Source organism: Tympanuchus pallidicinctus, unplaced genomic scaffold (assembly GCF_026119805.1).
Source record: "Tympanuchus pallidicinctus isolate F22 unplaced genomic scaffold, pur_lepc_1.0 scaffold30, whole genome shotgun sequence".
NCBI lineage: Eukaryota > Metazoa > Chordata > Aves > Galliformes > Phasianidae > Tympanuchus > Tympanuchus pallidicinctus.
Genome location: NW_026294748.1, coordinates 1800245 through 1825809, shown reverse-complemented (window position 1 = coordinate 1825809; position 25565 = coordinate 1800245). Strand labels below are relative to the sequence as shown.

General features: G+C 48.3%; 1 protein-coding gene across 4 annotated transcripts in view; it reads right to left on the bottom strand.

Moving 5' to 3' along the window:
- ZBTB16 (zinc finger and BTB domain containing 16) overlaps nucleotides 1-25565 on the bottom strand; it is an 87881-nt gene that overhangs the window by 6908 nt on the left and 55408 nt on the right. For 3 of the 4 annotated variants that reach the window (XM_052697063.1, XM_052697061.1, XM_052697062.1), the window contains exon 4: nucleotides 18015-18101. In XM_052697063.1, coding sequence (XP_052553023.1) covers nucleotides 18015-18101 — 87 coding nt within the window. Of the gene's footprint in view, nucleotides 1-740; nucleotides 2196-18014; nucleotides 18102-25565 lie in introns of those variants that run through there. The other variant, XM_052697064.1, reaches the window with a different exon arrangement.

Below are 25565 nucleotides of genomic sequence, written 5' to 3'. Positions count from 1 at the left end.
ATGGAACAGAAAGTGCGGTGACCATTCATTTCCAGGGAAACGCGGCTATCAGCGAACACCACGGGGCCTTCCCTGTACTGTACACTGCACAATGGCAAAAAGTATACCATTAATTTTGTAGGACATTCAAAAGCAAATTAAAATATAAAAAGCTCTAGGCACAAAGATAGATACCAAGAGAGAGGGCAGAATAGGTCAAGCTTGTGGAATTAAAGTCTTAGCAACAGTGGAGGTTTAAGCACAGCCCTATTACGCCGCATTCAATAGCCACCTTCTCCCATCTTCTCTTTTTTCTCCTCTCAGAGCCGATGTGCTGTTTGCCTCCAGCCTGCAGCAGTAAACAATTAATACCGCGTGTAGCAGTGCTGCGGGTTTCCAAGGCAGGAGCGACAGGCTGCCATGTAGATGAGATCCTGGATGCAGCATTAACTATTTGGAAGAGAGCGCCGCCCGCTCCGTGCGAGGCAGGTTTAAATAACAGGTGATGGGAGATGTGATTTTTGCAGGATTGATGCTTGCTTAAGGGAGGAAAAGCCCTGAGAGCGCAGCTGTGCGTGTGGATCTCTACGCTTTGCTTTCCAGGCTCCCCAAAAAAGTGCTTTTCCCCGTGTCTTTAAAGGCAAGGGAGATGCATTTCCCATCACTCAGGGACTCCCCTTTTCAAACTTCAGGTGAGGAATGCTAAAATCACCACAGCACTGAACACAACACTTCTTCCATGCTCTGACTCCACACTAGAAGGAATTAAAATGAAATTCGCTCCGAGACACGTAGGCATATGGCAAGGAACACAGGTTTGCTTTTCCTCTTATTTTTAAAAGGCGCCCGGTGCATTTCCGTACCACAAAGTTTAACATGCCGGAGGTTCGCCGAAGAAATAAAAGAGACACGTCCCCTTTAAAAGGAAATATAATTTACAGTGTGCAGCCAGGCGGTCCATAGTTTCAATCTCGTTTACTATAGAGAAAACTCTGCTAGCTGTTCTCTATCCCACAAATCCGATTTAATCAGACAAGCCAGCCAGCGTGGCTTGAAGTAAAAACGGATAATTAGTAAACAGAGAGCTACTTCAGTGCTTCATTGGCATTCGAGCCGGGCTAGTGTGTCGCATTTAAAATGCAGTCTGATGAAGTTTACAAAATCAAACCATTTGTTACTCCTATTGAAGAGGCTTCAGGCCACTTGCAATTAAATTGGAATTAGTGCTCAGAATGAGATACAGCAAATTCATACTAAAAAGGGATCTGACTTTGAGACGTTTGACTTCAAGTTTTCCCCTCTGCGTGTGTGTGCGTGTGCAAGAGATGTGGCTGCTCCGTCCCGGCCCTCGCCTCCAGCTCTTGCAGCCCCAGCACTGGGACCCGGGTGCAGGAAGGTGCCCCAGGGCATTGGTGCCAATGAAACTTGGGCACTTATGAGCACCTGGAGAAGGCACCAGGACTGCAGAATATTCCTGCTACGCCCTATGAAACACCCATTGCGTTTTTGTTGCTTCTGGTGGCTGGCTGTTCTGTCTGTCCATCACCATAATAATTATTATCATTATAAATCTTTTATCAAAGGCTCTGGCACAACAGTGGGTGCAAACGTACAGTGTAGGCTACCAGCAGGGCAAGGCGTTGCCTGCTGCCTTCATGGTAACACCTCCAGCATTCCCACGATTGCAGAGCATCCCCACAGCCAGCCCCAAAACATCCCACACTGAACAACAGCAGCACAATGACATCAGCATTAGCTGTGAGCTACGCAACTAAAAGATGCATTTATATACGTCCACGTGCACACACACACCCCACATGCACACAAATCCCAGCTGGTCAGTGCCTCCAACAAAACAGTCTTCACTTACTCTTCATATTGAATGTCTTAAACTATGTGCATGCAATAGAGGCATGCAACAAAATTGTTGTTGCAATCGCTAAGAGTGAAGTGGAAGGCTCCAAAAATTCTTGGTACGCCAAACAAGAGTCCAGGGATTGTTGGCTCTTGCTAGATTAGATTTCAGAGATGTTTGGAATTTTTTTGTCACTGTGTCAATGGCTCCTTCACAGCCACCGGCTGCTGGACAATGCAGAGAACGCTGGAGTTTGACTGCATGGAAGCAGGGGGAGTTTTTATCAGCCTTGGTATCAGGGTGCCATGGGTAACCTTCATCCCCAATTGGCTTTGACTCACGTTGGCCAAGAGCAGATGTCCTAGCAGAAGTGAGGTGGACAAGTGATCATAAAACCATAGAGGTTTGGAAAACAATAAGGTTGGAAAAGATCTCCCAGATCACCAAGTCCAACCCCAACCCATCCCCACCATGCACACATGTCCTCACGTGCCACATCTCCACATTTCCTGAACACCTCCAGCACGGTGACTCCCCCACTTCCCTGGGCAGCTGTTTTCTGAGAAGAAATTTTTTCTAACATTCAATGATTTTCCTTGATGATCAACCACTGCTCAGAACAGCATCAAGGGACAGGACTGAAAGCTATCAGAGCAGAGGGACTTGGGCACATACTTTAGACCTCTTAGGCAGTGGGATCTCCAGGGATGTGCTGGAGGAGGGGACACTGCAGTGCACATCCTGTTGGGATGAGGAAGAGGAGGAGGAGAAGGGGGGAAGGTGAGGCAGACATTGCTGGCCAAGGCAGCGGCGTGCTGCGATTGTGCTTTGCCCCACCAGTGTCAGACATGAGCTTCTGGCGTAAGGAGATTAACCTAGTTTTGGTAACCCTTTTCCTGATTATTGAAAGGAAAAACGGCATTAGTAGTTGGCAGCACCAAAGAAAGCTCATACAGAAAAGCCCCACGATGACAGCTCTGTCCTGGAAACCGCTTCCTACATACAGAATGCACTGCACACACAGATACACGCACTGTGTACGATGCTGCACCAGCCCTTGGCAAACCCATCATGCCCTCCTCACAGCCCTTCTGCAGGAAACAAAGGCATTACCATCCAGGAAATGGAAACCAGAGACGTCCACCTGGCTGCCCCACAGACAGAGAGGGGAAAACCCATGCAGAAAAAGAAATGAGACACTCATTTTGTGCTGGAATCACCAAATCATCCCAGTTTCAACTGCTGCCTCTGGACTCCACAACTGAGCTTTCATGCTAATTAACATCTTTATGGAAGGCAAACTCTCTCAAGGGGGTATTTGTTTGATTATTATTATTTACTCAGAGATACTACAGCTTTCTTCCCATGTTTAACTGACTGCAAAAATTCATTCTTACAAAGCAGCACAGGCAGCTGCCTCCTGTGCCGCCCGCTTCCCCTGCAGGTTGGGTGGCAGAGAGGGATGCCCTGGCATGGAGGATGGGGATGCTTCTTTACAAGAGCACGTGCACACATCCTCTCTTCTTTTAACCAGCACTGGTTTATCAGACCTGGAGAAGCTCAGATATTTAAGAGCACGTGCATACGAAAGGATACTGTAAACAGAAAGGTGAAGCACCAACGTGAATTACATGGCATCACAGAACATCCCTGAGTCAGAAGGGAGCCACGGGGATTGGGCAAAACGGGCACCGCAGGCTGAGCCTGAAACCTGGAAGGGAGACAGTGCCCAAAGAGGAGGAAGAAGAAGATTCCCCAAAAGCAGAGGGGCGGCACAAAAAGCAAAGCGGGCAGCGGCCGCGCGGTGACGTCTTTGTCGGTGCCGCTCTCGCAGCCGGTGAGCGCCGAACAAACGCTGCTGCCCGGGAAGCTCGCGCCCGCCGGAGGTGATTTATTCCGAGGGCCATCTGGACAGGGGAACAATGTGGTCCCATATCTGAATGACCCGGCGCATTAGTCACACCCTCCTCGCTCGACCTCTCCGTCCCTAATCTTCACACTTGCTCTCATTCTCCTTTAGTGAGGCAAAATGACCGGATCCGCTTCTCACCTCTCTTTTGGCTGGCGAAGTTCACAGGGCTGGGGGAGACAAAAGGCCCCGCGCCTCGCTGCGTGCCAGGGCTCCCACCCCATGTCCATGGGGTCCAGCATCACCCCGTGTCTGTGCTGAGCACCGGGGCACCTTGGGACATCACAATCCCCACTTCTCAGCCCTTCGTTCCCCATCAGGAAGGCCTACACCAGCTCCTCTCTCTCCCCTGCCAGCCTTCATCCTCCTCCTCAGTTTACCTCTTTATTATACTTTTCTGCCATCGCTCTACCAAGAATTATTACATGGGAGGAAAAAAAAAAACAACCAAGCAAACATCAAGTGACTATTAGCAGTGGTAGCTTTATTGCAACAGGCGCAGAACTCATTCGTTTCATGTTTTGCGGAATATAAAAGCACTGAAACATTTTAATTTTAAATTCTTATCATTGAATTTACTGCTTTTCTCTCGCAATGATTTGTGTTGCTTTTTAATTTTTACAGTCTCTACAGAAGCCAGATGCTACCGCCTAGGGCCAAAATAATAAAAACCTACTGCAGTCATGAGTTACAGAACAAAAAAGAAACACACAGTTGACAGAAGTTAATATCTCAATTTAACAGTGCTGCTTTGCTAATGATCCTTTGATATGTGTTTATTTAGAAAGGTCTGATCTTGACCTTGAAAGCAAACTAAACCACAAAGTCTTTATGAGACGAGAGAAAGACTTTATTTATAGAATGGCTTTATGTCAATCAGGGCGGCAGCTGGACTCGAGGTGAAAAATTGCTCAGAAGTGAGCGGGTTCGTACCCAAAGTGTTGGTTGCAGTGCGTGTATCTGGGAGGGGGCACTCATTCCAGATGAGGACTATGGCACAATGCACTCCCCAAGTCAAGACACAAAGCCCACAGAGTGGTGCAGCCTGCTGACCGCGCACCGCATCCACCAGGAGTGCCGGCACCGCTGGGACAGGTTTTCCTCCCCAGGAAATCCAGGATTGCACAAAGCTTGTGTTTTGAAATGAAAATAAGAATGGCTTCTTTACGGCACAATTACATTTTACTGCGATTCTATGCCGAGATTTCCCAGCTCCTATTGCTGCGCGAGGCTGGGAGCGCACTGGGGAGATCTCACACCAGCGGCGCTCTGTGTGTTCAATTCTAATTCCATGTCTGAGGTCAAACAGTGATTTGAAGACATTTACCAACGCTGAGCCTTCAGCACTGCCTCCTTGTCTTCGCAAAGCCTTGGTGCCAAGGCCCTTCTTATCAAGTCTGTATCCGTGCCATTCAGGTGGCCAAAAACTGAGCGCATCAAAGGAGCCAACCTCCACTTTTCAGCACTGAATGCACTCACTAGGCACTGTGGTACCAGTTAGTCACCAAAGGAACTGTGATGAGAGGAATATAAGCTGCTCCACAGAGACCGCATGGAAGGGCACGAGACGGTGATGTTTCCGTCCTTCTGATGCTAAACAATGCAAATTCGGGACTGAGGCAGTTACAAAAGACCTCTTTGCATGTTGACTAGAGAAATAAATGCTGCTGTAGAGTCCCATCTGGCCCAGCAGCTGAATGGGGAAAGCTCAGTGAGACAAACGGGTCTGAATTTAGACACAGGCAAGAGACAGCAAAGATATTTCAGCCTTAAACCAGGTATGAAAGATGGCAAGCACAGCCGTAGACAAAGCCTAGGGAAACTCTGCCCTGGCACAAGCTTGGGCTGCCCAATTCCTGGCCCATATTTCCCAGGGAAAGAAGTTTCACTTGATGGAGGCACACCCACCTGTGCTCAGCATCACCCTTGGAGCAGGCATTTCCCCACTGAAGGAGCACTGTCGTGGTGTTTTCTGCCACCACATCGCTGGGGAAGCTGTCATCTCACTGCTTACTCATCGCCACCACTAAGGCTGCCTGCATTTCTCTTTCCCAAAAGGAATTTCAAATGGAACCAGCTGAAAAAATAACTTGATTCGCTGCCGAAAACACATTTTTCCCATGGCTTGCTGAATGATGGTTCAATTAATTTGCTCAAAACCACTCAGAGGTCTCCATCCTTACACAAAGAGCCTCAAGGAGGAGACGAAATCCTCACCAGTTAAATGCTGGCCCCTGGTGTCTTTCTGGCTGGAGAGTCTCTACCTCAAGCATTTTCCAACTGGAAGCTGTATTTCCACAATTTTCACTCTTTTTCCCCTCATTCCTGCTGGAAATGTGTCTTAACTCAGTGACAGCACTCCCATCCCACCCAGTGCCACAGAGCATCCCCCATACATTTCCATGGTACAAGTTGCATTTGTCTGGGTTGTCAGTGAGGGGCAGCGAGGAAACACGGGGCAGCCCTGGTTGCCAAACCAGCAAGTAAAACTGTCCTTAGGATGCTGTACAGAGGGCTGCTGAGAGACACAAAGCAACATTTCCTAACATCCGCTTTTTATTCCAGAAGCTCCATTATTTAAAATAAAAAAGAAAAAAGAAAAGAGATGAAAAAGATCTCGCAGCCAACTCATGAAGATGTGAAAGTATAACGGAGAGAAACATCTCCACTTTCTTCATATGTTTTTATATTTTTTTAAGTGGGGAGGACAAGGATCCCAGGACACAAAAGTAACTGGTAAGGTAAGTTAAACCTTGTCAAGATGAACTTTCCTGCTACTTTTAATTAAAAGTTCTTTAGAATTAAAAAGGACACTATTCAGAAAAGACTGAAAAAAAAAATTCATTGACACCAGCCCGCCCCCCTCCCCTTTTTCCCAAGGAAAAGAAAAAGCTGTTTTTGTGTGTCTGCTCACCCAGCCCTCACTGTACAAAAGGAAGCGGATTTGCAGCAAGACACATGAGATGACCCTTTGACCCTAAACTGCTGAAAAGTCCTCAATGGCATAAATACCAGATAATCAATCACATACCAGGAGGGCTGGTCCCCCTGCCCTTACCCCAGTGGCCGAGTTTATGAGAGATGCACTGTAAATGGACACCAGCTTTTTAAGGGAGGCCCCTCTCTGCATTCCTCCACGGAGCCGGAATATTTTCCTCAGGCCGGGAGACCCTGGCCACCTAGTTTTACACATTTCATCACTATCTGATGCAGCCCCACAGTGCTCCTCGCCGGCACATCCGGCAGCACCAGCACTGCGGCCTCTCCCTGTATGGAGGGGATGAAAAATGTTCATCCCAAATGGATGGGATGCACAGTGCTCATCCTGTATGGAGGTGCTACAAAATGTTTCGTCCCACACGGAGGCAACGCAAAATGCTCACTCCAAAAGGAGGGGATGCAAAATGCTCTCCTCGTATGAAACTGATGCAAAATGCTCACTGCAAATGGAGAGGACACAGAATGCTCATGCCAAATGGAGGCAAGGCAAAATACCCCACATGAAGGTGATGCAGAATGCTCACTCCAAATGGAGAGGACACAAAATGCTCGGCCAATATGGAGGCAATGCAAAATGCTCAACCAACAGGGGACGCAAAATGGTCACTTTGTATGGAACTGATGCAAAATGCTTACTCCAAAGAGAGGCAGTGTAAAATGCTCAGCTAAGATGGAGGTGATGCAAAATGCTCATTCCAAATGGAAGGGATGCAAAACGCTCACCCGGTACAAAGGTGAAGTGAAATGCTCACTCCAAATGGAGAGGATGCAAAATGCTCAACCAATATGGAGGCGATGCAAAATGCTCAACCAATATGGAGGCAACACAAAATGCTCGTGCCATCTGGAGATGCAAAATGCCCACCCCGACTGGAGGAGACACAAAATGCTCACCCCATATGGAGGCGACGCAAAATGCTCAACCATGCGTGGATTGGAGGTGGTGCAAAATGTTCACCCCAAAAGGAGGTGATGCACAACGCACCTCGAGGCGCACAGCGGCACACTGCAGGCTGTGGGTGCCCCAGCTGCACGCAGGGGGAAACTGAGATTAAGTGAGCAGAGAGTGCTCTTTTGTTTCCTGCTTTGGGGGAGTGCAGCACAGGCACCGGCGCTGCGGTGAGCAAACCTTAGCCTAGGGCTGGGGCATCGCCAGCAGCAGGGCGGGTGCAGGAAAACGAAGGTGCAAACGGCCTCACCTAGAGAGGCCACCGCAAGTGCTGTTTGTTTGGGGCGGTTTCGTTTGTGTTTTTCGTTTTTGAACCTTTCGTGAGTTTGACACCAACTGCACAGAGTTGGTTTTCCTTATCGGAGCTCTGACAACCATCTCCAGCCTGAACAGGGCAGTGCGAACCCTCTGAACGTTCCGAGGGCAACAATAGATTTTAAAGCTTTAAAGGAAAAGAGGAAAAAAAAAATTGCTGAGATACTGAACTGGTTCAGTTAAATGGGGAACCACTTGGCAACTAAATTTGATAATGCTTTTGTTTGAGGGTCAGAGGTTAAATATGTTCACACTAATCCCCTTCATCTAGAATTAAAGGACAAGAAAGATTTTTCTGTAGCTTAGCAAGAGGGCTTTTCTCATTGCAGTTTAAACAGTATTTGCACAGGAAAATTAAACGTAGACCATTGGGCGCTCATTTTAAACGTGAGCACATGGGTCTGCTACCTTTCAATTTGTTGATTTTAGGCAAATGTGTCTGATCACAGCAACACCAATCTCGTCGCACTTCCTGTCCGATCCGATCTCCCGACTATAAATTCTCTCGGAAGGGCAGGGAATTTTTGTTTTCCTTTAATTTAAAGGTTAAGAAAAGAAGCGGGTTTGAAAGGCAGCGCGATTCCCGGTTTCAGGAATGTGTGCTCAGACTCAGATTTCAAGCACTGTCACAGAACATTACTGTCAGACAAAGAGGCTCTGTGCTGCGGATCCGAGCGGCTCCGCGGGTTCGGGCTGGGAGCTGAGGATGGGTTCCCAATGCACGGTGCAAACCTGCAGTACCCAGAGATGCTGCAGGAGCTCGGGGTAACGCATCACCCCTCCATCACCCCTCCAGTGAGAGCTCCCAGCACCCACAGCTCGCAACTAGGGAATTCTGGTATTCTGAATGCAAAATGTTGAAGCACGGGATAAATGCTCGGCCCAAAATGGGGCTGGATGTATCCAGCACCACAAGACTCCAGGTGAGATGGGGATGGCGAAGCATGACAAGGACAGGCTGTGTGTGCTGCACGGAGATGGAGCAGCACAGGGATCCCAAGTTCAAGTCAGGTAACAGCAGCCTGGCACTGTCACGTGGTGCTGCTGAGATATATTTGGATTAGAGGAGCTGTGTCCCAAACCAACCACTACTTTTTTCCAAATGCCTTTTGATGTCCTTTCCAAAGCTAAAAACGCACAACGCGGCTTTCAGGGCGCGTGCGGTGCTCAGCACAAAGGCCTCTTTCCTTTAACCCTCCATCAGCAGAGCCTCTTGCAGGGTGTGAGGATGGACTACAATGCATGCCAATGTCTGCCCCCAGTTTCATTTAGCTCCTGTTATACACATCGGTGCGTGGCACCAATTAAAACCTAACAGCTTTTGGAGAGATCAGGGTGTTATAATTTCTCTGCCTCCTCAAAACGGCCATCCAGCTGAAAATTCTCTACATTGAGCCATGGAAATGGGTCTTTATGAGCACTGTCAGAGGGCTACACTGCAACTTCACAGCTCTACACACTGACATACTCAGCTAACACAAGATACTACAACTCCAAAGCAAGCTCCTATCAACATCCAGCGGGGAAAGTCCCTTCCAAACTGCAGCATCTGACCCACTGCTGATGCTGAGCATTGCCCCAAGGCAACAGCAAGAAACAAACTTCCCTGTTTCTTTGTGTGCTTACAAACATCAGCTCTGGGAGCTCTGCAAAGAAGCAGGGGCAGAGGCAGCCTCCAGCACATGGAGAACTTTTGGCTTTGCTGCATTCAACACAGTGCACATCTCCAGCTTTTATCAAATGCTATGCTGGCCGGGTCAGCTCTGAGAGACATGGGACTTGTTTGCATGGCAGGAATGCTGGGAATGGCATTGCTAGGAGGGAGCCAAGACACACAGCAAAGTGTTTGGGTTGCAAACCCTGTGGGTCGGGTTGCAGCAGGATCTGGGGGAGGTAAGTTGGGGACACGTTGTTCTCCAGCTCCTCTGCCAGGCTGTGGGGAACAGGGACACTCCTTGGCACCCCAGTGGCACCTCTGTGCTCATGGCCATGGGCTTCTGGGGCTGTGCTGCTGCCTCTGGACTCCATGGAAGGAGTGACTGCTCTGTGCTCGTTTTCATCTGCAAGAGCTGCCCATTTGTTAAACTGTCATCGTGAATTATGCTCCTAAATTAAGATGGGAAGTTTCACTGTCACAGTCATTGTTTTTGTAGAAATAAACGTTAGCAAAGAAACTCCGTTCCTTGGAAGATGTCAGCTTCCACATACAGAGCTCCTGGGCCAGGAGCAGGGAAGCACAGGAGAGGCAAAAGCTTTCAGCTGAATGCTGGTGCTCACCTTTCCCTCTGTTTGCAGTTTTCAGTCCCTTTTACAAACAAACTTGGGAAGGGCCCTTGCAGCCCCGCGCTGCTCAGCAGAAAGCAAAAAGGGGACAATGCACAGCTCATCCCCACACAAGGGGAAGGTGTAGAAAGTTAAAGGGGGGACCCTCCTGGGCCGCAGCTTTTGAAAAGGGACACAACTTTGAAATGCTACATTTGCTATATCTGCACCAAGAGGAGCTCCAGCTGCTGGCAGCTCCCAGCCCCAGGGCAGCGCCTCTGCTCTGCGGACATGGTTGCTTGCCAAAAGCAGCTCGGGGTTAATGAGATATCAGCCCATCGTGATCTGATTAAGACAGATGCTTTGCCTCTTTATGCTCTCGCAACTGCCATTTTTAGTTTGGAAACCGTTCGGAAACAAAACTGATCTTTTTTATTTACAAAACTCAGGAGTTTGCGTTTTGAGTGTTTTTCGATCATCCGATTTCAAATCGTCTTTTTGTCCTTTCTTGGGTCATCTTCTCCATCCCATTTTGCCGCACCCAAACATTTGAGCCAACACACCCCTCCCCTCAAGGAACACCCAGGATTGAGCATGGTTGGGATCTCCAACCAGCACTGAAGTGCTGCAGAACTTCCCTTCTGTTAGATCACCTAAAAGGTGTCCAAACACGCAGCCCAAAACTCAGCTTTCAGTTCCATAACAAACATTTCAGAGGTTGGATGTCCACCTGATCCAAAGCTCATCAGAAGATGTTACTGTGAGTTTTTGATGCAGACTTTGAAGGAAGAGTGGAAACTGACACCAGTAGGAAAAAACAGTGGCATGGGGGGCAAAACATCCACCCAGACACAGCTATGCATTTATCTTCCCCTCCTCCTCCAGCCATACAATCGCGGAGTCATCAAGGTTGGAAAAGACCACTAAGATCACCAAGTCCAGCTGTCAACCCAGCCCCACCATGCCCACCAGATCACATCCCTCAGTGCCACATCTGCACGTTCCCTGAAAACCTTCATAAAAGCACCTTCAGGATTGCCACTGCACTTCCATAGGTGCCCACGCTATTGAAGCAGCAAACCTCGTGTCAGAAGATGGTTTCTCTGCCTGCAATCACTCCCATTTCATCTCCTGGGCACATCAGATGCCAAAAGCATCTTCACACCCTCCACACGTGGCAGCTAAAATGTCGGCAAGGAAAGCAGCGTTTTGAGGGAAACCAGACTTATTTGGCATGCTCAGGGTTTGCAGTTCACCTCCAGAACCAAGCACCCACATCTCTGCTCCCATCTGTTCCTCAGGTGGGGTCGTGTGATGCTCACACCTGGACCAAAGCCTGCACCAGTAGCCCAGCCCCATGCATGAAGTCTCCTCAGCACTGCCATCCCCGAGCGCTCCAACCTCCAACAGAAAAATCACAGCCATGTAATAAAACAGCTTTGGAGCCGATGTTTTCTTGTGTATTTACAGTTTTTCTCTCTGCGATCCTTTCAGATGTGTTCATAGGACTCCAGGTCCGTGAAGCACTCCAAGAGCTGCCAAAATATCGCAAGACTTGGCAGCGATGCCTGAAACATTCTTTGCTGGCACATGAGGAGCAAAACTTTGTTACACTGTGGAAAAATCCACAATTTGTGCACTCTCCAACTTCGCCGCTCGGCCTCTCCTCCACCCTCTCTTGTCTCATTCGTTATTGGGATCGCAGCTGGGGTGCAGGGAGGCAATGCTCAGCCTCTAGCAGCAGGCTGGGGGATATCACCTCCTGGGCAGTGGGGATGGTTTTCCACCTGTAAAGACCTACGTGTGGTCAGAGAGCTCAATTATGACAAATGGTAACGCCTTCCCTCTCCTCTCCCTAACAGCCTGGCCCTCATGCAGGCTCCCATCCATGCTCCCAAAGGCTCCCAAAGTCCATGTTCTCAAAGGCCCCTATCTACATTCCCAAAGGCTCCTGTCCCTGTTCCCAAAAACTCCTGTCCCTATTCCCAAAAGCTCCTAACTATGTTCCCAATGGCTCCTGTCCCTATTCCCAAAGACTCCTATCCCTATTCCCAAAAGCTCCTACCCACATTCCCAAAGGTTCCTGTCCCTGTTCTCAAAAGCTCCTAACCACGTTCCCAAAGGTTCCTGTCCCTGTTCTCAATGGCTCCTGCCCACGTCCCCTTTGCTTGCAGCTCACTCGCCCCACAGCCCCATCGCAGCACCATGTCCCATCCCCAGCACCCCATGCTGAAGGAAGGAAGCAGCCCAGTGCTCTGCAGACTCCAGCACGCAGGAACGTTTTCACTTCCTAATGAAAAACCAAAATGCTGATTGTTCCCTTGCCTGTACTTGCATCTGAAATTGGAGCTATTACAGGGTAGATATGTCAAAGCTTCGCTCAGCCAGGCATCATCCACCAAAGCCTGCAGCATGATTTTAAGTGTAACTGTTTTGTTTGTTTGCTAGTAGCCAACGCAACATCAGTAATGAAACAAAGAAATGGGACAGCCCCAATCTGAACAGCTCTGGCTGGGAACAGAGGACATGGGGCACGGGCTGGTAATGCAGCCCTCCTCCTGCACCGACCCTGCATGGTCCAACAGGAGCTCCCCAATGCACTCCTACTGATCTCTGTGGTGCTGCAGAATGCCCAGAGCACGGAGCTCACTGGGGTCACTCACCCACCTGCACCCACATCCACGCCTCCTGCATCCTCTATTCTTCCACTTGGGTTCACACAACCGAGTACAGGAGGGATAATTACATGTAAACATACTTAATACTACCGTACGTTATCTCTATCTATGGAGAAAAATGCTATCTGATGGTATTTTCCCCATAAGCCCAATCAAGCAGCTCTGTTAAAACCCTCCAGAGTACTGTGAAACAGTAATAGAAAGTCGCAAGCACGCCGGGAGATGCTGCAAGCGTTGGGTTGGGGAGAGGAGTGGAGCTGCTGGTGGGTCTGGGGGCTGAACTCCCCATTTCTGCCTCCTCCCAGTTCCCTGGGACAGGAGCATCCCTCTGGTGGGAGCATCCCAGGGCAGTGCTGTCCCCTCCCAGCTCCTCTTCACCCCATACTCTGCTCTTGCATGCTGGATTTTTTTCCCTTTGTACCTCTGCTTACCACGTTACTGTTTTGAATCTCTAAAATAATGTGACAAGTTAATGATGGCACAATTATCTAAATGTTTAACAGACATGTTATCTAAGTGAATCGGATTGAGATTCCATCCCGCTGACAATAAACATCAATGGGAGAGCAGAAAGTGATAGGCAAATTATCGCAAACCCTGCAATTTCAATGCTATTAAATTTGGAGGAATAACAGCCCTGAGGCCTGTAAACTCTGAATAAAATAGACCCTTGTGTTTGTCCAACTATTAAATCAAAATGCTACCAACATCCCAGGAAAAGAAAAAAAATAAAGGGAGATTTATAGCTTTTCAATTTTCAGTTACACATTGGTTTTATTAACTCCTTTCTGCTGTTTGTACCCCAGTCATCGCAGCGGAAATGTCTGCTGTGGGTGGGAGAAGGGAGTGATGGTAGAGAGGAGGAGGAGAGACGGGATGAAGCCTCTTGCTTTTAGGAAATACTAGACAAATCACCTCTGATACCTTCTAAAAGTGCGTGGCACACCAGCCAACCCCAACCCCATTACCGCCAACGCCAGCAATGAGCTACTGGAGCCCCATTTGTGGATGCACTGCTTGGTGGTAATTGGTTTTCTCCTGATACATTTGGTTTTTCCTCTACATTAGAAGAGCACAGTAAGTAATTTTCCACACTCTCCCTCCGGCATGGCGCTGGGCTTACGCTGCTATGAAGATGAGCCAGAACAGTTGCTGCTTTTCCTATTGCTGTAGGACAGAGGCCAAGGAAAGTGAACACCCAGAAAGAACCTCTCAGCCCAGAGCCGGCCATCCCTGTGTTTACAAGCAGGAGTGACTTTGTCTTTTAATACCTTTTACATTGCAGCTGAAAGAAGGGCTTAATTTTTCCACCATAAGAGATGGAGACTGTTTTACAGCAGTAACCGGGCAGAAAATTTACATCAAATTGGAATCATAGAGTATCCCAAGTTGGAAGGGTTGCATAAGGATTGCCAAGTCCAGCTCCTCCTAGTGCACTGTCTTTTGGAAGGGGCAGTGAGAACAACGGAAAAATGGGAGAAAAATGGGGTTCCACATCCAAGCTGTTCACCTGAGAAACATCTCCCCACGTGGAAAAAAAAAACCAAGAGTCCTTACTCATCCATTTCAGAAAACTTCCCAAGCTCTGGATGATCCACAAAACCAACAACCGTCAGTTGGCTGTTTGCAAACTGGAGCTGCACCCTGCAATAAGAGCTGCATCTCTGAACAAAACAGGTCTGTTTGGTACATCTGTGCCAAAGGAGTCCTTATTTATTCAGCCTCTCCCTGAGAAACGTCTGAACCACCCCTGAAGCCATCCACCCCAACATCTACCAAAAAAGGGCATTTTTTTTTTTCTTTTGGCAAAGTCTGAAGGTCTTCCACTGAGTTGGCCAAACAACCTGCTGCTAAGGACGAGAGGACGACGCTCCAAAACCTTTATTGGGAGATGTCATTATTTAGAAAGAGAGCTAATTATAGCAACTGTATTGGAGGAATGTTTCTTCTGCCACAGGCAGCGCTATTTGAGTGCTGCCCAACAACAGGAAGCTATTAATTTCAGTGAGTGCGGGCTCCTCTGACCATAGAGCCCATTTCTGATGTGTAACTGAGACGTGTGTGTTTACAGCTCACAGAGGTGATGATAAACCTGTTTAACCTGGGTCATCGTGTTCTGCTGGGCTAAGTTTTCATGTCACCCTTTGAGCCTTGGCACACACACAGACCGCCATGGTCCAGCCCCAAGGTTTCCCATCAGGCCAACACTGACTCATGCAGAATTGTCAAGGTCACCAGCGACAGCCCATCTCCACACTGCTCTGCGTGGTTTTCAGGATGGCTTAGGACCAAGCCATTGCCTGTAGGGGTTGCAGAGCCCTGGGAGTGTGATGTCTGGTGGTGCCATGTAACACCACATATAGGCACTACCAAACCCATGCTACAGAGCCTGCTTCACCAGCCCTACATGGGGCATGCACCAAAACCAACCCCTCGATGTGCTGGCTGGCTCCTGTAAGCTCTTCTGCCCTCCCTGACCTACAGCGTATACAGTTGCTAAAAAGATTATGGTTTGTAAAGTTCAGCCTCAAGTAGCATGACTTTGAATACAGAGGGCAATCACTTTAAAATTTATTACCTGCTGCTTGGCAAGCAAAGTTTCCAGATCAAATGACGTGCTGAGCCTATTCCTGCTCAGTGACGCAGCAATTTATATTACTGATCGGTCATTAAAACCTCTGGCATATAACCGGTCATGTTCTGCATGCCAACATAGCGTCCACACATCGAATTTCAACCTTTGAGTATAAATGCAGCCATTAATGGCATCTATCAGTTTTTTCAGCATTGAAAGACTAGCTTGCTCTAATTTAAACTGCCCTTAGTATGGCACAGAGAGGAGCGGACTCTTCTCTGCAATTTTGATTTCAGGAGTTGCTCAAAGACTCCACTTCGGACTGCCTGATGTGAACTCCTCTGTGCCCCTTAACAAACCCACTGTGGGTTGGAAGGGCAGTGTTTACAGTGTGCATCTGTCACCCTGTATGGGGCTGAAGGAGCTCCTCATGCTTATCCACAGCCAGCCGTATCCAACCCAAAGAGCTGGAAAGCACAATAACAGAAACGTGGCAAAAGCCAACTGTTGATAGCTCTTTGGAAAGGAGCAACGTTTTCCTCACAGAGGGAGCAGTCATATTACGCTGTATTTGCTGCACAATGGTTTCCTACATGCATACTTTAGAGCTAAGCTATAAAAGCAACAGTGCTTCAGTGAATCACTGCCTCGTGTCTACATTGCAATGGAAGAAGAGCTCAGGCTATCTCACCCTTACAAAGCACGGAAGCTAAAGCAATGCTGCAACTCAAGTTGCCTTCTTTATCAGCCTGCCGTATCACACAGTGGTTTGCAGGAGGGACTCACGGCGCACTGATGGCTCTTTATTTGCCTGAACACTGTGTGATGTTGGGATAACAGATGGGGTTCTGCTCCTGTGCCAAGAAAGGAACCCCAAGGCCCCCCAGGGCTGCATTCCTGCTCTCATCCCACTCAGCATCATAGCATCCCATTAGAAGCGACACACAGACCTCATGGCTGCAAGGCGAAACCCACAGAGAGCCCCAGTGCAGTGCAATTATTTGTAGAGATGCTTGAAAGCAGGAAGAGAATGATTGGTGTAGGCTGAGATTCTCAAATGATTTATAATGCATCACTCTTAGGCTCCCGATCATCAGAACAGTCTTGACAATGTTATTTATCTCTTGGAAAGCTTCTCTTAAAATCTGAAATGGTAGCCAAGTGCCATCGCACTGGTCACATTCAGTAAAAGTTTGATGAGAGTTACACCTGAATTTTAGAGCCGTGTTTACAACATCAAGGGAGCAACAAACCAATTATCTGGAAGGAAATTGCAACTCCTTTAGCAACTCCTGCCAACAGCAACACTTCCATACTTCCAAACCTCTGCTCCTGGGTATGGGGCAAGGGCAGGGCTGGTTCCATGTTCCCAGCACCTCTCTCACTTTTCTTAAAGCCAATATCCTATGGATACTGGTCAGTCTGCATCATGGCCAGTGCTTGGTGCACAGAGCAAGGGTGGCCATCCAGCAACACAACGACACTCTGAGCTGAACCACAGACAGCTGTGCTGCTCCTTCCACCAGTATCTCCCAGGCACCCACCTGGGGATGTTTCCCTTTTGAGAGTCACAAACTGTAACACAAATTCAAAAATATTCCCAAGAGGTCAACAAAATGCAGGCTGATTTACCTTAATGGAACTAATTTCAAGACTGAAATGGACTTGGGCAGGTCAGAAGCCAGGATTCGCAAAGAGTGAATCTTGTGGTTTGCCAAAACTTCTAAAGGAAGCTTAAATATCTAACTTGGGTCTAAATGGTGTTTGATAACAGGCACTTAGAATCATGTCAATCACAGAACCAAAGAATGGCCTGGGTTGAAAAGGAGCACAATGCTCATCCAGTTCCAACCCCCTGCTGTGTGCAGGTCGCCAACCAGCAGCCCAGGCTGCCCAGAGCCACATCCAGCCTGGCCTTGAATGCCTCCAAGGATGGGGCATCCACAGCCTCCTTGGACAACCTGTTCCAGTGCATCACCACCCTCTGAGTGAAAAACTTCCTCCTAATATCCAAGCTAAACCTCTTTTGTCTCAGCTTAAAACCATTCCCCCCCCTCCATCCCGCTAGCAAAAGTTTAAACCATTTTAAAACAATCTTAAAACCATTCCCCCCAGCAAAAGTTTCGTTCCCCAAGAAACAAACAAACCCCACTGGGGTGAAACCAGCACCACAACCACACCGAGAGCAAAGCACTGCACTCCCCAGCAACTGCATCACTGCACGACTGCAGAAAGTCAGCCTAACTCTGAGCATCCCTGAAGGGAACGGCAGCAAGGGTCACTGCTTAGCTTGGACAAAATCAAGCAGGGTGTTGGGACACAGCATCCCTCCATTGGACATAAAGGCTCATTGGGGGAGAAGTAACAGAGCTGGGAGAGGGATCTCCTAGAAAGCTTGGCTGCTCGGGGCAGAGGCAGCAGGCACAGCGCTTCCTTCTGTGCTGTTTGTTTGGAGGAGTTGGGCAAAAAACAAAAAGGAAAAGTCAACATACCAGTGTGTGTCTGCCTGTGTGTCTCCAGGGCATCTTCTTTTGAGAATTGCGCACCGCACTGATCACAGACAAATGCTTTGGCACCCGCTGGAAAGACAAAGGGGAAGAGAAGCATTATTCAGAGAGCACGCACAGCAGAGAGCTACAGCACACAGCAAGGTGGGAAATCACAGTGGCAAAGAGCACTGCAGAAGGGATGGGGTGGGCACAAACAGGCATCTTCGGGACTGAAGCCATGTATGGGGACAGGGCTTGGATGGAGCAACTCAACAGCAAGCATCCAAAATCAAAGCTCCTAACCAGGATCTGACAGGAGAATGTATCCATTCCTGGAGAGAAAGGTTCTCACGGAACCAACGCAAGCAAACAACATGAAAGCGATATGAAGAGGACTCCTCTAGGAACGCATGCATTTTTAAAGCCATTCACTTCATAAAAAGCAGAATTTATTGGATAGAGGGATGTGTATTTTATAGTCCACAAACAGCAGCAAGAAGCAGCCGCCCTCCTCCGTCCCACTGCTCCGTGAGTTCCACATCACAGCACAGTGCACAGATGTACCACTGACGTTGCACAGCTCTTTCACTGCGAGGTGTTGCTTGCCAAGAAGAAATTAAATATTTGTTTTCAAAAAATCATTAAACATCAATGAGTTTCATTAGAGTGGCAACTGATCTAACTTTAATTGGTTTCCTGCCCCTTCCTATTGTAGCGTCGTCACCAGTATCAGAGGATGGGAGGAAAGCGAAGGCAGAACCATCTGATAAGCAACGCGGCAGAAACAACACCATTCAGTGAGAAGCACAGACACTCCTTTGCCTGTGAGAGAGATGTGGTGTTTGGGGGAATTCTTAGAAAATCACTATCAACATGTGCCGCGTGCGGCGGGTCAGAGGTGCCGGTGAGAACAAGGAAAAAAAACAGGATGTCTAACAGCAGATAAGTCACTTCCAGATAAAACCAGATTAACAATGCACACTATCTCCAGTGCATAGGCTGCCAGGACAAAGCTGTGAACGAGGCTGTGAGATCGTGAAGCTCGATTCTGCTGCTGTAGGGACCCATCCGTGGAGCAGAGCGCGGAGGGGCAGCTCAGAGGACAGGGGCACACAGAGCTGCTCCCCACGCCCGCATCCACGCTCAGGAACCAACGCCGGGATGCACAGTGCAACGGAACAAAAGGAGAGACGGAGGTACCACCAAATCCATTACCACAAGAATTCCTTTGCCTTTAAATTGTCTTAGTAACGGCTGGCTCACAGGCAGAAATATTTGGCAGCAGCGAAATTAAAAGTGATAAATTTTCTCGCCAAGCTTTGATCGATAATAGAGGTCTCATCTGTTAATCAATAAGACAGTCTGCCTGTTTACTGTGCATATGTTGTTCTCTGCTGCCTTCCCTATGATGTCAAGTTTGCATTCAAAACAACTCAAGTGTGCATAAACCACATGGCTGCTTGCAAAAAAATAAATAGGAAAGTGCATTTTGGTGACATCACGGCACGGCTGCAGCCCTGCTCCCATGTGCTGGGGGACACAGGGATGTGGGGACACAGCCCCATGCCAGCTGCCCCCTCCCTTTGCCCAAGGACGGCTTTAATAACGAGCTGGGCTCTATTACCGGCATAATTAGAGAGGTCACTGCTGTTCAGGAGCTTGCTCGGGATGTTTTGTTCCTGGAGCAGTGACCCAAAAGGCCAGCAGGGCCATGCCACGGTTTCTGTGTTGGGTTGGGTGGTTGTTTTTTTTTTCTTCGTAATTTCATTTCTCCCCAGAAGCACACACTGCATGCCATACCCAGGGCTGAACAGGGGGCACGGGGCATTGTCCACATGGGGACAACAAAACCTCATCCAGCGAATGCTAAATGATGGGCACTCAGCACCCAAACCATCCTGCTGAGCCAAAGCAGGCACAGAGCACGGCGAGCATCTCGATGAAGTGCAGAGGGGCAGCTCCCAGACCAGCTGAAGGGACAGGCACTGGGAGTACAGGACTGGGGCAGCCTTCCCGGGCACCCATGGGACCCTGATCAATAGGGCAGCGCCGCCCTCCCCTCCCCATCAGCCTCCAGCACGGCTGATGTACAGCAGGCAGTTGCCAAGGCGATGCCTCTCCATCTCCACTTTGAGCTCTCCGAGACCCACTGCTGCGAAGCGCAATCCACGAGGTTACATCAACCTGATGGAGCAACAAGTTGGCCCCGTGTCGAGCAGATGAACCATGAGGGGCCAGGACCCCGTGAGCATCACCACCACCGCAGCAGGGCCACGGTGGGGACAGCACGGAGCTGCAGCCCCCAGCATCGACGCAGTCCTCAGCTCCAACACGGCCCCCAGCTTCAACACAGTGCCATCCTATGCAGAGGGGAAGGTGGGCATGAGTGCAGGGTGCAGGGGGGGGGATGCGGGAAGGCACAGGGACTGCTGAACAGCTCAGAGAAAAGCAAAGCACGAGGCGCCCGCCAGCAGCTGACCGGGGGGCGGGGAGGGCAGGGGGACAGCAAAATTCCTTGAGATTTTAAAATAAACAGGGTGAATGTTCTGATGAGATATGCACGCTGGGTTACATAAGGAAGTACAGAGTGTACCAAAACAGCATACCCAAAAAAAGCATAAGCTGTCAGAACAATGAGTACAGACATGGGGCATTTTACAACAGGCTATGCTGTACAGTTTTATTTACAGTACCTCTTATCAGTCAGGGAACAGCACGCTGCCTGCCAATTTCCAAAGGCCAGGACTGTGTGTTCTTTCACTCAAGTAGATGTGTACTCCAGGCAGGGAATTTTTTTTTAATCAACAAAACAAAAACTGATCTGGAGCCAGAATTCCTGTAATGTACACACACTCGGAGGAGAGGGGGGAGGAGAGAGTACGGCGATTGAATATGTAAATAGTTCAAGGTTAATTTTACTATGTGAGTCACCAGGAAAAATGTCATCCAACATCTGAGCTTATTATAACAGGGCTTAGAAAAAAACAGTTAGATGTTTATTAGAGGGAGCATGACATATTTGAAAGCAGTACATCAAGAGGCTGTGTCAGGGCTTTTTTTTTTTTTTTTTCTCCCCTCTTTTTTTTTTTTCTTTACTCTTTTCTCCTTTTAAATAACACCCGTAAAAACTATTAGCCCAGTAAAATGTAAACAGAAGTTTTGGGAGGGTATTTTTAGCGAGTGGCTTCTATTGCCTACAGTACATAGATATCTTCAGATGATCTTCCCAAGGGGATGGGACTTAACGTGCTGCCAAGTATCAGCTGTGTTTTGGAGCATGCCTTGTAATTGGCACACAAGCCTCCACCGAACATTTATATCTGTACGAGCAAATTTATAGCTCCTGCCTAATAAAGGTCCTCGCGGCAGCAGGCTGGCAAAAACACGCCGAGAAGCGGCTCGCTCAGCGCCCGGCACGCAGCGGGATGGGGTCAGCACGTGCTTTTTGTGCTTTTTGGCCCTTTTCTTCCTCGCTGGACAGGTTTTTCCTCCCTGCGGGGCTAAGGCTGCTCGTGCCGTGACATGGGGATGAATGATGCTTGTTTTAATGACACGGCGTGAGCGATGCGCTCGGCTTCTCGGAAATTAGATCCCAGAAATGGCCAGCTTGAACATCGCCCCCGAGCGGGATGGATGCGGTGCCTGGGGCTCCCAGCTCGGAGTTTCGCCCCCAGTTACTACCTACTGGGCAGCCATAGATGCAGCGCTGCCATTTGATCCCTTTTCCACATCTTTTTCCCCCAAAAGTCCCAGGCTGCACAGCTGCTCTAGCACTGGGATCAAGTGGCATCCTTTGGCCATGCCGAGCCCACTGGCACCCACTGTGCCCAAGTGCACCCAGTCACTGCACACCTGGACCCACAGACACCATCCCACTATTTTAACCCACCTAAAAGAAACAACAGCTTCTTTCAGACTCCCCCGGGCATCTACTCTGTGAAACGTGGAAACAATTGATCAACTTTTCCCATGGAATAAAGCAAACTACAAGCTTTAGTGCCAGACCGCACCTCCTGCAAAGCATCCTGCATCTCAACAGCTCATCCTGGCATGGGGGTACCCTGAAATGGCTCCAAACTGTAAGGAAAAGGCTCTGTGGATCTGAAAACAGAGCCTTCCTATTTTTAGTCCCTATCGGCCTTAATAATACTTCCCAACGCCCATTCAGCTTAATTACTTTATTGAGGACAAGGAGTAGGCTCTCTAGGTTTAATGCTTGTGATGTTAGGAAGTAGTAAAATGTTCTAACTGGTTAAAAATGACACTCGTCCGCTTGCCTTTGGTGTTCCCAAGACCGTAATTGCAGCACAGGCAGCAGGTCTGAAGCTGCTGGGCTGCTCCAAAGCTTTGATTTTCACCTCCTGCACCTCCTGTAATTGAGGTGTTGCGTTACAACAAGTGCAGTGGTGGTCTTTCCAGAGTTAGGATAAAAATGAATAGATGGGGACAGACAGATCCTGTGAGGGTCACAGAGGTGGCAGTGGGGACACCTTTGCAAGGTGCTTTGCTACCTCCACAAACCTGCAAAGCTGCTCTCCTCTGACAGTAGATGAGCCATGCCTCATTAACCTTCCCAACTAATTTTACAATTTACTAAACCACTGTTTTCCTGCGCCCATTTAACCATCCCTGACTGTGATAAACTTTTATGGGGCTGGTGGCCAGGAGAAAGCTGAAAGGAGGCTGAGGCAATAAGGAGAAGAGGTACTTAAAAATATAAATGGTAACTCATGTGCCTCGAAAAAACAGAAGGAAAAAGAATCATAGAATCATAAGATGGTTTAGAAGGGACCTTAAAGATCATGGAACCATACAATTTAGAATGGGTTGGGTTGGAAGAGACCTTAAAGATCATGGAACCACAGAATTTAGAATGGGTTGGGTTGGAAGAGACCTTAAAGATCATGGAAACGTAGAATTTAGAATGGATTGGAAGGAACCTTAAAGAGCACAGAGAACATAGAATAGGTTGGAATGGAAGGGCCCTTAAAGACCATAGAGCCATAGAATTGCAGAATGAGTTGGGTTGGAAGGGACCTTAAGGAGCACAGAACCAAAGATGGTTGGAAGGGACTTCAAAGACCATGCAGCTCCAACCTCTGACATTGACTGGTTGCCACTCAGGGCCCCAGCCATGGCAAAGAGCAGCCAGCAGGACCAGGGCCATCATGGGATGTCTGCTTATAGCCCTATGCTCTGCCCAGCCTTCCAACAGCCTCACTCAACAAAAAGCACAACGCAGCCAAAGGATGGGCACAAAAGGCTCAACCCACACAAACGTATCGCTGCTATTTTGAGGCAGAAAACAGGAAAAGCAGTATTTGCCCGTGCTGCATCTCAAGGAGGGTCCTGAGGCAGGGCTCCATGCCAGCAGAACACACAGACCCTGCATAACTGCAACACCAAAGCGACAGCCCTGTGATACAGCACTGACTCCAGTCCCCGCCCTCAAGCACAAGGGATTAATAAAAATTTGGGATTATATATTATTAAAACGCTGTAATCGGCAAGAAGGTGGAGAGAGGGAAAAATATGGATTAAAAAAAGTGCCAAGTAAATTTATGCACTGTCGTCGCTTTACTACCCTAATTAATTCAGTAATTTCAAAAACAATTTTATTTATGTTCCATTTACCACATCAAAAGTGCAAAGGAGAGAAAAAAAAACAACCAACCCACAGTGATGCTAAAATAATACCTCAAGGCATCTATTTTTAATCAGTAAAAAAAAAAAAATAAAGAAAGAAAGAAAAAAATCCGAGCCCTGGTTTCTATACAATCTCTCTTGGGCAGACCACCAACTCTAAGAGAGAGAAAACAGCCGAGCCCTCTGTGAGTGCCTTCCTGGCTGCCGAAAACAGAGCTTGTCAAAAAAAAACAAATCCATAATGGCCTGAGGCTCCTCTCCAATCTATTTTCTGCTCAGCTGGTTTTAAATGAAGTTATTATGAGTCATTAAAACACCCGCAAGCCTGTGGAAGTCAGCCAATTACAATTTTAAATTTAGCCTGTTCTCTACCCCATTCTCTTGTTTTCTTCTTTTGCTCACATAAAGCTGCTTTTTATTATTATTATTATTGTTATTATTATTATTATTATTATTTCCCTTTCCCCTATTTCACCCAAGTGGAATAGACAGTAAAATCTCCAGTACTTTCCACTAAAACTATAAAAGAAATCTAAGAAGGGCCGAAAACATCAAGCTGCAAACCAGGTTTGGATTTAGAGAGACGTGAAAGGGTTTTCTTTTCATCCTTTTCTCTAAACTGCCATAAAAATGCGATAATTGAATATAAAAATAATATTAAAAAATGGAAGGTGTGGGTTTTATAGAAGGCAAAGGCTTCTGAACCGAGTGTGAACCTCAGCCCCAAAGGATGAGCTCATCCTCAGTGCTATCAGGGCAGCTTCATGGGGAAATGGCAGACAGCAGCGCCAGGTAGCAGAGGAGGAAGGTGTAAACCCAAGCATTTGTCACGTGTTCCTTCCAGCTTGTCAGCAAAGAGCAACCAAAGGCACCCAAGTGGTGCCCTAACGGGATGCTCAGTGCAACCCTTCCTCTGCAGCTGCCTTCAAGCTGCAGGGCAGTGGGTCTGCATCCCAAAGAGCAGAGCAGGAGTGATGCTCAAGGGGAAGCCTGCCAGCAGGGGATGAACCGGGGCTGGGCTCTGGGGTTTGGGCTCATTTTGGCACCCATGCTGTTGGCTTGGCCGGGTGGCAGTGGTTGCACCACGCCGGGCAGGGGGACGGGGTGAAGGCTGTCCCTTGCTGGGGACTTTGCCCACTGCTGTGCCACATCACCTGTCATGGGAAGACACCCAGCAGCACCTCCCTCACACACCACCCAAAAAAATGGGGTGGATGCACCAAAGGTGGGGAGAGCATCCACCAGCATCACCATGCCAATTTCATCTGCTGATTGGAGCGCTGCTCGGGGACACAGGGAGAATTAATGGGGAGAAGGGGATATTTTCAGGTTAAAAAAAAAATAACAATAATTTCAGCTTAGCAACAATAAAAAAGGTTATTACATAATTTCCACTTTTCCTCCACCCTTAAAGTAATGTTCTATCTGACAGCCTCCTCTCAGAGGGGAAAAAATGACAAATCCAATCCAAAATTCAACAGCCTGTGTTCTGTTCAGAAAGCACACAGTGTACTATACAGCCCATAAAACTCCAAACAGCCTCCAGACACTTCTGCAATCGTCCTCCATCAAAACACTTTGTCTTGCATACAAAAATAAGATACAGTGCTGAACGGAATACGAAATCAGCCCATTACAGTACAGGGAGGCTGCTACTTAGCAACAAGGGGGCTTTAAAGCCGCGATGCTCTACAGGAAACAAAATCTGTCAAGCCTGTTGGGCAAATGATAAACATTAGCAGTATTAAAAAACACAAAAGCCATGTAAATGGATTGTGAGCGACGCGGGGAGGGCCGGGCGCCGCGGCGATGGGGCAGGGGATGGCTCCCAGCCATGGGGAGAGGTCCCAGCCCGACCCCCCCCGGGGGCTCCGGCACGGTGCCCTGCATTGAACTTCCATAACTTTC